Source organism: Spermophilus citellus (assembly GCF_964194105.1).
Source record: "Spermophilus citellus genome assembly, chromosome: 2".
In the NCBI taxonomy this organism is placed as follows: Eukaryota; Metazoa; Chordata; class Mammalia; order Rodentia; family Sciuridae; genus Spermophilus; species Spermophilus citellus.
The window spans coordinates 174,515,244-174,526,477 of NC_138183.1; the positions used below are offsets into that span (position 1 = coordinate 174,515,244).

General features: G+C 47.0%; 1 protein-coding gene across 2 annotated transcripts; it reads left to right on the forward strand.

The window, feature by feature from the left end:
* Nucleotides 1-744: 744 nt before the first annotated feature.
* GPR83 (G protein-coupled receptor 83) lies at nt 745-10,801 on the forward strand (the record flags this gene model as incomplete). 2 transcript variants are annotated; one of them, XM_081279807.1, is made up of 4 exons in its annotated part: nt 745-1,263; nt 5,751-5,876; nt 8,140-8,273; nt 10,177-10,801. In XM_081279807.1, the coding sequence occupies exons 1-4, from the start codon at nt 877-879 to the stop codon at nt 10,799-10,801; spliced, it is 1,272 nt and encodes a 423-aa protein (XP_081135933.1). In that variant the 5' UTR covers nt 745-876. The 2 variants fall into 2 exon arrangements, with proteins under 2 accessions (XP_081135933.1, XP_081135934.1); XM_081279808.1 differs by lacking the exon at nt 5,751-5,876.
* Between the last annotated feature and the right edge of the window lie 433 nt (nt 10,802-11,234).

The following is an 11,234-nucleotide window of genomic DNA, read 5'->3' on the forward strand; positions in this document are numbered from 1 at the left end:
ATTCCTATCAGATACAGTTTCTGCAACTTTCAGGATAGAAAACTCTTACCCAGTCAGTGGGCACATAGCTAAGCTTCTTGTTTCCTTTGATCTATCAGGAAAACTGTTCTGAAGAGTTTCTTTGAAAAACAAAGGTCCCCCCATTGCGTTCCTGAGAGCTGTCAAATAAATAATAAGCCTTTAAAAAGCCCTCCAGCATGCCTATAATCCAGATGCTCTGAGAGTTTGGAGCAATTCTAAGGCCTCTGTTTCATTGTTTGCTTCGTTCCTTAGTCCACCAGAACTCAATGATCCAACTCAAAATTGCAACTGGGCTAATACTACAGCACAGATGGAAACAAATGAAATTTATCCTCGTCACTGAAGGAGACCCCCTGGCAGACCAAGTTTTGCAATGTGATCCCACATAATCCCCACTCGCCCCCAAGGGCTGCTTCCACCTGTCCTCTTCCTTCACTAGAGGTTAGGAGAAAACGAGCCAAGGTGCATTGGAGAAAGCACTTTGCAGCGCCACGAGAGTTGTGTGCTGGAGTGGGAGTGGATTGGGCGTGGGGACTGCAGCCACGCCGCCAAGCACCGTGGAGCGAGCGAGGCTTGTCAGAGCCCGAGCGCGTCACGGTCGGCGCAAGAGTCGCTGCGCTGCCCAATAGGCGAGGCGCTCACTGGCAGCCTGGGGGGAGCAGATATAAAAGTGCTGAAACAAGCCCTGAGCTTGTCGACCAAGGGCTGGTAGCTGCCTGAGTCCGGCTGCGAGCGGGGCGCCGGCAGTCCGGGGCTCCCTGGCGCCACAGCCCGGGCGCGCTCGGCTCCCAGCACCCCGAGTCCGGGAGCAACGTCCCGGCAGCGCGCTCCCAGGGAACCAGCGGCTCCGGGAAAATGGTCCATCACTTCTTGCTGCTCCTCCTTCTCCACTTGGTGCAAGCCACTGAGCGCCCCGAGGGTCGGGCGGAGGAGCAGAGCCTGGAGGCTGCCCTGGCGGTGCCCAACACCTCGCACTTCTTCTCCTGGAACAACTACACCTTCTCCGACTGGCAGAACTTTGTGGGCAGGAGGCGCTACGGGGCCGAGTCCCAGAACCCCACGGTGAAAGCCCTGCTCATCGTGGCTTACTCCTTCATCATCATCTTCTCGCTCTTTGGCAACGTGCTGGTTTGTCATGTCATCTTCAAGAACCAGCGAATGCACTCGGCCACCAGCCTCTTCATCGTCAACCTGGCGGTGGCAGACATAATGATCACGCTGCTCAACACCCCCTTCACTTTGGTAAGGTCCCTGGCTCCGCTGGCTCCCCAGCCTCAGGCTTTCTTGGTCGCCCTCTCATCTGTCTATCTGATTTCTCAATTCTCTCCCCTCCTTCTGTCATTGCCTCCCTCCCTTTCTCTCCTCTTCACCCCACCCCCATCTTTCCACCCCTAAGGTTCTTCCACCTCCTCATTTCTGGTACTTATGCCTTTCTGACTTCATCTTTTAGTCTCTCTTGTCATTCATCCCTAGTTTATCACGCTTCACCCCTCCTCTATTTTTCTTAGTCTTTCCACCAGTCGCTGTCTCTCTCTGAAGTCTGTTTCTCATTTCTCTCTCTACTTGTCTGTTTCTATTGCATCCTTTATCACCTTCTTCTCTTCTTATGGTCTTAGTTTTCTGTCAATCCTACCTTTCTCCTATTTTCTCTCTCATTCCATCTCTCTTTCTCTCACATTTTCTCCCTCATTCCCTCCCTCCCATCTTTTGCTCAATTAATTTCTAAACCAGAGCTTCTGCAGCTGGTGACATTGGGTCAATGGTTGGAGTGTCTGCAGCTGGATAATCTCATTGCTGTTTAATCTTATTGGATGCATGCACCCTTTTGATTATCAAACAGTAAATCAAGCCCTTAAAATATTAGCAGACACTATTAGATCACCTCCTCTCTCCCTATTAAAGGTCTACCCTTCCATATCAATGGGGTGCTGTTTTATGCTGCAACTAAAATATCACACAATTGTTGAATGTTAATGGAACCTGAGGTGCATTTTCCTAGATTGCTTATTTCATTTCCTTTCTGTTGATTGACAGTGAGGCTGTGTATGAGATCTGTGTTGGGGGAGAGATGAGGGTGAAGTGAACATGGGCCCCACCTGGCTTGGTTGGCTCCCCAGCACACAGGTGGTTCATGGCCTCCTCCCCAAGCCCTGGCCACTCAACATTAGTGGTGTAATCTCTGTCCTTTTATAACCTAAAAGTGCAGTTCTCATGGATAATTTGGAATCATGAAGGCTGTGACTGTGCAATCTGCCTGTTTCTATATCATGGGTTACATCTTTTTCAATTTATGGAATAACTTTATTTTTATTTGAGTTACTGTCAAAGCAGAATCTGTTCATGCCTGCCTCTGCCATTCTTTCTCTCAACACACACACAGATACCCAGAAATGACAGAAAACAAAAAGAAGAGTCCATGCACCTATGTGAATGTCCCTCCAAATCTTAAATCCTCAGAGAACTCTTACATTCTCTTTCTCTTAGTTTGTTATGAGAACATCACTCACATTTGGCAGATAAGGAAACTAAGACAGAGAGAGGTTCGGTCCCTTGTTCAGGGCTGTGTGGCTAGTAATATGTAGATCCAGGATAAGAATTACATCCCCTACTTCAAGTCCAGATGTCTGTCCACCACACCACCAGAGGAATGGAGGTCACTCTAGGACCATGTTCTGCTTCCACTGCTCCAAACTATGAACTTTCCCTATTCTCATTCTGGTCTATATAGAACTTATTGATGCCCATTAAGGGTTATTTGAGTACTAACTCAAGGACAAAGAGCACTGCTTCTGTTGCCTTGATTCACAAGAAAGCAACATCTCTTTCTCTCCTTGGTTTTTGTTTGTTTTATGGTGTTGGGGTTTGAACCCAGGACCTGCTGCCTGCCAGCCAAATGCTCTACCACTGTACCACCCATCTACCCCTCCTCCCTAGGTTTCTGACCTGACAGTGGGCAGTGCTGAGATGGGCTGGGTCATCCACAGTGGGAACTGGAAGGCTCCATGGCCTGGCCTTGGTGCTACTGCCCAGAGCCAGGCTATAGGGCTGAATCTGCTATAGACACATGGGGGGACAAGGAGGCCAGGGACCTAAGGCCAGCTACAGCTGAGAGCTGGGAGCCCCTGCCCCAGAATATGGTCTGCAAGACAGGAAGTCAAGGTGCTAAAAATCCTGCACTCCATCCAGGATGAGCCAAAGTACCTCGGACTTTAACCTGACCCTTAGAGCTGCTGAATCCAAATTCCTATTAAAGTCATAAGGTGATGGTAATCAGGGAGAGAGAGGAGTATGGGGACAGGGTCTTCTAACCCCTTAGTCTACTCAGCAGGGCAAGGCATCCTGCTTTGGCTGGTTGTTGAGAGTATCCTCCCTCTCATGTCTCCCTTCCTATCTACTTCACTCACTAGGGTCATCAGAAGCCCAGCTCTGACCACTGAGAGCTTAGTAAACAGTTATTCACGGTTCCCATTGTAGAGACATACACAAAATGCAGTGGAACCTAGAGGGGGGTCTTTCACTCCCACCCACCAGAGTCCCATGAGAGGGTCAAAGGAGACTTTGCAAAGAACATGACATTTCAAAGGGACCTAGATGAGTAGGAGTTTCCAGGTCATGCTGAACAGTCAATGCCGGCAGAGGGACCAGGGAGACAAAGGCAAGGAGACATCAAAGTTCACAGTGTATTGAGGAACATCCAGTGGCTCAGTGTAGCTGGAGCAGCAGAGATGAGAGGAGGGATGGCCTGGGGCTGGAGAGGCAGTGGTGGACCAGAAAGCAAGGCCAGGGCCAAGTTTGAACAGGCCTGGATACTCATGAGGCATCTGGCTGTGGCCTGAGAACTGTGGGCCATGCTCAGCAGGTTGGTAACAGCAATCTGATTTTTTATTAAGGAAGCTATGAACAGCAGTGTGCGGGCTGAGTTGCTAGAGATAAGAGCTAAGAGTGGGGAGGAAGCTGTACCAGGGCCATGACCTCAGGGCTGAAAGACAAGGGAATGTATTTGAAAACCATTAGAGGTTTGGATTTGGTCATTCACTCAGTGTGGGGGTGAAAAGTGTAGGGGTGAATATTGCTAGCTCTATAATGTGGCTAGACTGCTCAAAAGCCTCAAATGGCTCCTCCCTGTCTACCCTGAAAAGAGGAAAGCCCACCGTCTGCTGTCCTGGTTTCACGATCAGGCCAGACTTGTCCACTCCTCATTCCCAGCCACGACATGATCCAGTATCAGTGTCTTTTGGTCTGATCTACACCAATGCAAGTCCTTCCTCATTTCGGATGTCTCTGATGTAGTCACAGTGGCAGTGCAGAGGGTCACCCACTTGCTGGGTTCTAGGCACTGTTGTGCCTACTTGATTTGTGTTGTCCATCCTGTTTGATTTTTTTATGATGAATATTATTATTATTATTTATATATGACAGCAGAATGCATTACAATTCTTATTACATATATAGAGCACAATTTTTCATATCTATGGTTGTATACAAAGTATATTCACACCATTTGTGTCTTCATACCTGTACTTTGGATAATAATGATCATCACACTCCACCATCATTTATAACCCCATGCCCCCTCCCTTACCCTCCAACCCCTCTGCCCTATATAGAGTTTGACTATTCTTCCCATGCTCCCTCTCCCCATCCTGTTTGATTTCCATAACAACCTTCTAAAAAGAGGCAGCTCCATTTTGCAGATGAGGAAATTGAGGCTTAGAGGGTCCAAATGTCTTTCCCAGGATGACCAAAAAATCTGCTGTAAATCTCTACAGTGTACTCTTTTCTGTGGGGCTGACTTGCTCTGTTTCTGTCTTCATCACCTCTGTTTCTCCTCTGCCCACTCACACTCCTACATGGTGGTCTAATTGCCTTTTGCCTGGGTCTCTATAGGGCATTGACTTCTTTCCACCCTGTACTTGGGTTATTTGGTTCCCCCCTGCCCAGATTGCAAGCTCCTTGATCAAAATCATGCTTGGTCCATCTTGGGCAAGCAGCAATACTCCCCAGGAGCTGCTCATGTATTAATTGAGCAAACAGCCCTGGCTGTCGTGGTAGGAGGACTAGGTTCTCCTAGGGCACCATAGCTCTCTCTGATCCATACCACTCCAAGCTCGTCATGGTTCTCCTTCCCAGATGAGGAGTCACAAGATCAGCTTAGCCCAAATTTCTGGTACAGTCCAAACGCTGTGTTATGTAATCACTAGACTGAACTTAGTTGGGCAAAGAATGAATTCTATTATTACTCATAGAAATACCTACCACTTCTTTCTATTAATAGCTTTCTAACAATCTGCCAGATAGTTTCTTCTCATCCTTTACAGACTTCATACTAAGCCTGTAAGGTAGAAATTGTGATACCTTTTTTTTTTCTCCTTTGCAAATGACAAAACTAGGTTAACAGAGGTTACATATATTGCCAAGCTTGGACAGTGATAAACTCTTAGAGGTAGGAAGTCCACTTCCAAAGCCCATGTCTTTCCTAAGATCTCCTGTCCTAAGATCTCCTGTCCTGATGACATAGAATCACAATCAGGGTTTGTTGAACTGAATGAATGATAATGAGCTGAGCTGGGGGAAATCACATGTAATCACGATTTGGCCTCATATATGGAAAGAAAGGAGGAGCTGGGAGAGGCCTCCCAAGGATATGCTCCTTAGAGACCGCCAGGGGGTCAAGGGGGTGTCAGAATCAAGGGCTGCCTTTCTCTTAACTTCCGTTTGCTTGTCTCTAGGTCCGCTTTGTGAACAGCACGTGGGTGTTCGGGAAGGGCATGTGCCATGTCAGCCGCTTTGCCCAGTACTGCTCCCTGCATGTCTCAGCACTGACACTAACGGCCATTGCTGTGGACCGCCACCAGGTGAGGGCACCAACCTCCAACACGGTCCTTCCCTCTTTGGCTTTGCTTTCCTGGAGTCTGCAGGAAATACTCTCAAGACAGTGGTTTTAGCCCAGATTTCATTGAGCATGTTTTCTTATTGATAAGCATGTAGATTAGGGATCTTAAACCCTTTGTCCTAGTTGTTTCAAAAAAAGTTTGTTGTCTGATGAAGGCTCAGTGGTGGCATTTTCTGTCTCAGAAATCAATGAGCTCATTTTAGGGGTAGAAAGGGAAACCTGGAAAATTACAGATGAAAAGAGAGCAACAGTAATTGCAGGTTGGAGATAGGCTCTTCAGTAAGAGATGGGTATTCACTGGCCCAGACTGTTGAAGAGGAAAACAAGCCAGAATATCCAATGACAAGAGCAGGTGTCATGGTGGTGATAGCACCTGGGGTGAGGCATTAGAAGCCCTGGGTGGACATGGTAGTAGGAACCCAAAGAGAACCTGAGGGTGTCCATCCTGGAAGGGGATGGCTTCATGCCAGGTGCCTTGCCTATGCTAACTCAGTGAGCCTGTGTTGTATGTTTAGACTATGCTGAATCAAGGAACCAAGGCTTGGAAAAGTGCATGGATAGCTTTTTCAAGATCATGTGACTATGAATAATGCCTCTAGCACCAAGGTCTATGTGGCTCCATGCTACTCTGTGATCACTAGACCACTCTGCTGTGAGAAGACTCAAGGAAACCTAAAAAACAAGTATCATTAGGGCCACCAGGACAAAGAGGACAAAGAGGAATGGGATTTATTCTGAGTAGCACCCAGGGATAAGGAGCTTCAAAGATGCAGGCTCAAAGCTGAAGTCCAATGTGAGGAATGACTTTCTAATGAAATGTCTAAAGGTGGACAAAGCTGCCTGGGAGGTCATGCATTCCATGTTCCCAGCCATATCTAAGCAAAGTCCGGATGACAACATGATAAGAATGTCTTCGAAGGGACACAAGCATCTATCTGATAAGGAATTGGACTAGCCAAACTTTGAAATTTTTTTTTGAAATGTTATTGTTTTGTAAGAATGAACTCTTCATATATGCTATAAATACATTACAGCAAAGTGTGAACATTTACATACAAATATTTTCTGTTTTTTTAAATCTCCTTTTATTCAATAAGATCTTTAGGCTACCTGTCCTTGGCCTATGATTACTCCTGTCTAACACAGTTAAGAGTTGGTGCATGGGTTGAGTGGGGCTGAGGAACAGGGGCTAAATCTTGCTTATGTTGACCATGTTGCCATATTTTCAAACATAGGGTCTTGACCCAATGCCAATGAAATCCCTGAACAGTGTCTGGAGACTTTTCCCAGGTTACTACTGCCTTCGGCAAACCTGAACACAGGAGTAGGAGGGGCAGAGATGGCCAAGTCTAGAATGGAGATGTTCTGGGAAGCTTCCGAAAACTCATCACAACCTCCCATAAGATCTTAAAAAAAAAAAAATTGGGAAGAAAAAAATTCTGAGAAACATCCAGAACATTGCATGTGTTTCAGGACATGCAGTGTCCTAAGACAGCAGCAACTCTGTATGACCTCTGTCTCCCTGACCCTGAACTCACCTATCCCCAGAGCCTTTCCCAAGAAGTAATGATTCTCATCTTAAAATGAAGATGCTTTTAAATGTTCAAGCTTTTAGAAGAATTGATTGGCATACAGTAGCAATTTCAAGTGCATTTCACCCTGAAGCCTATAACACTGGCTTTATTGTAGACGTGTGGATGCTGAGCCCCATTGCAATTTTGCTAGCAGCTTTCATAAACGGTGTTGTGAGCTCCCAAATAAGTGTCAATGCAGCTTTCCATGAGAGGTACAACAGCTTCAGACCTTTTCAGAGCCCTGCATAACCTAAGGTGTCTAGAATCCTGGGAAGATTAAGTCAGATCTCAAGGACGTAGGCACTGAGCATGGGCTTGTCCCTCTACCAGCTTTGCTTTGGGGCTATGCAAGCAGACCTCCTCCACAAGCCCTCCTTGGTCCCAGGTCTGCAGCAAGAAGCATTTGAACTGCCAAGACTCTCTGAATCCAGACAGCACCATTTTTACACTCCTGAAGGTTGACTATGGAGTGGGGCATGGTCCCTGCCCCCCAACCCCCGGATACCTGGTCAGCTCAGGGCCTCAACAATGAATGTAAAGGGTGCTTGCTTAATAAATAAGGCATATCTTAGTGACAACTGAGCTGCAGTATCTGGAGTCTCATTTGCTTTAAACTTGTTTAGCTAGTGATGCTGTTTGCTTGTTTTTCAGGTCATTATGCATCCTTTAAAGCCCCGAATCTCTATCACAAAGGGTATCATCTACATCGCTGTGATCTGGATCATGGCTACCTTCTTCTCGCTCCCTCATGCTATCTGTCAGAAATTGTTTACCTTCAAGTACAGGTGAGATGAATAAGTAGGAGAAGCCTAGGCTTTAGAGGAGATCGCCTATCCCTGCCTTCTCTCAAATCGACAGGAAGCCCTGGCAAAGGGAAACTGGAGGCCCCTCTGGATCCACAACTATCAGAGTTACAAGTCCTGCCCCACTGAGCCATGATCCTGGCCTCTCTCCCATCATGTTGCTTTCTGATCCATGCCTATTCTTTGCACCTCCCACCCAGCTTTTGTCTTTTTTTTCTTCTCAACCACTTCAGCTTCCTCTTGATTGTCTTTCCAATCTCTCTCCAAGGACCAGGCAGTAGTTACCAGGTTTTGCCACCAGGGGGGCATGTGCTCACATAGACTGAGATGGGAATCAACTGCACCTAGTTTAAAATGAGCAAGGTTTAAATTCTCACAGGACTTAGAAAAACATATATGTGTGTATGTGTCTGAGGCAGGATTCTCCTAATTCCCCAACCTCTCACCTAGATTTGTTTATCATATGTTTTTACCAGATGGGAAATTCTTTCAAACATTCAGTATTTAAAATTTAAAGTAGTTCATTAAGACCTATCTCCTTGCTAGACTCTTAAATTTAGAAAGAGCTGGCTCAGTTTCTTTTATTTTTAATTTTTTTAGTTGTCAGTGTGTTTAAATGTGTTGCTGAGAATCGAACCCAGGGCCTCACACATGCTAGGCAAGTGCGCTGCCACGGCGCCACAACTGCAGCCCAAGCTGGCTCAGTTTCTGATTTGGTATCTCAGTGATCTCAACCATACTCTTTGTAACAAGCCTTCAGTCTGTATTTACTGAGTGAATAAATGAATGAATGATCACAGAGGGATTTTCAACCTTTCACACGTTGTTGTAGGTGAAGTTCCAAAAGGGCCTGAGATAAAGGTATGCACACATGCAAGAAGTTTATTAGGCCCATACTCCAAGGAATACTGGGTGAAGGGGTAGGGAGGCAGGACTGGGAAGGGAGAACCCATGCCAGGGTGTAGCTTAAGGGGAAGCTGGAGTCTCTGGAGCAATCTTTAGAGTCAGGAGTAGAATCTGGAGGAAAAACCCTGCTGCAGGCCAGAGAGCTTGGCTTTCACATTCCTGTCAGCCACTGGCTCCAGGCTTACTAGAGAAAATAGAAACTGCCCCCACTTCTGCTCTTACTGAATCCATGGAAAGGATTTTCGGTGTCTAGGGTAATCCTAGAAGGACCACGGATGCCAGCATTTCTTGCTGGAGGGGCAGCAGCTGGGGGCTGATGCTCTGTTAAGGGAGGTCCTGGGGACCAAGACAATGCACTCCCAGTGTCTGCTACAGTGGCTATGCACTGTGTCCTTGAAAGACACATTTTGCTTACTTCTATGACAAAAGCAGACTCAAGAGAGACAGAGAAGCCCTGAAGGTCAATTTTTCAAATTATTGATAAAGGCTCCTTTCAAGAATTCCAGGATATTGGAAGAAATCAGACACTCAGATCCACCCACATTCAGACCCCCCATCTGCCTTCACACATGGAAGACTTTTTTTTTCCCTACAAGAGCAAAGGGGATTTTTATTTTGCTACATATAACAAGAGCAACAAGGCACATGGACCTAGTAAGAAAGATAAAGAGGACCAGGGTACATTTTTAAGGACACTACTGTTTCACCATTCAACAAATACCTATTAGATCTTATTTGTGGGCTAGGAACAACACAAGACTAAGAGGACTCAGAGATTCAGTGTCTTCCTTACCTTTATGGAACTCAGCCTTGTGGGGAGTGAGAAACGTGTTCAGATACTTAGGCTATAGTGTCAAAAGAGCTATAACAGACAGATGTGCCAAGAGTCCAGGGGAGGGAGGGGCTGGCGCCTCTTGGGGTGAAGGCTTTCCATCTTTTCTCCTCCCCGTCACCTTCTTTCTTTCTCTCCTGCCTGCAGTGAGGACATTGTACGCTCCCTATGCCTGCCAGACTTCCCTGAGCCAGCCGATCTCTTCTGGAAGTACCTGGACCTGGCCACCTTCATCCTGCTGTACATCCTCCCTCTCCTCATCATCTCTGTGGCCTATGCTCGTGTGGCCAAGAAGCTGTGGCTGTGTAACACGATTGGCGATGTGACCACTGAGCAGTACCTGGCCCTGCGCCGCAAGAAGAAGAAAACCATCAAGATGCTGATGCTTGTGGTGGTCCTCTTTGCCTTGTGCTGGTTCCCTCTCAACTGCTACGTCCTCCTCCTGTCCAGTAAGGTCATCCGCACCAACAATGCCCTCTACTTCGCCTTCCACTGGTTTGCCATGAGTAGCACCTGCTACAACCCCTTCATCTACTGCTGGCTGAATGAGAACTTCAGGGTAGAGTTAAAGGCATTACTGAGCATGTGCCAAAGACCCCCCAAGCCTCAGGAAGACAGGCCACCCTCCCCAGTTGCCTCCTTCAGGGTGGCTTGGACAGAGAAGAGCAATGGTCGGAGGGCTCCACTAGCTAATAACCTCTTGCCTTCCTTGCAACTCCAGTCTGGGAAGACAGACCTGTCATCTGTGGAACCCATTGTGGCAATGAGTTAGAGGAGGTGGGGAGAAGGCAGGGGAGGATCTGCCTCCAGCTGAGATTGGAAAATGGCCTATCCTCTTGTGCATGATCTTCACAGTGCTGGAAACAAGTTCCTACAGAAACAGTAGGACTCTTGAGTTCCTAGGAAACTGCCTGGCCTTCTAGCCCCATTTGAAGTGCAAACTAAAATTCAATTACCAACTAGGCATCTGTTCATAAATTCCTATTTAGAAAATGCTATAAGGTATAGCACCCTGGATCTCTGAGCAAGAGAACCAAGGCAACCTCAGCTCAGATGGGGGCTGAATCAGTCAATGGACTCCAACTGTTGGGCAGCTACCTTATAGCCCTTCTGACTACTGAGCATCCACAGAGGAAACTTAAAGTCATCCTTTGGGTGCAGCTGACCCACATGCACAGAGCTCTGCTGAAAACAGATTCGCTGGC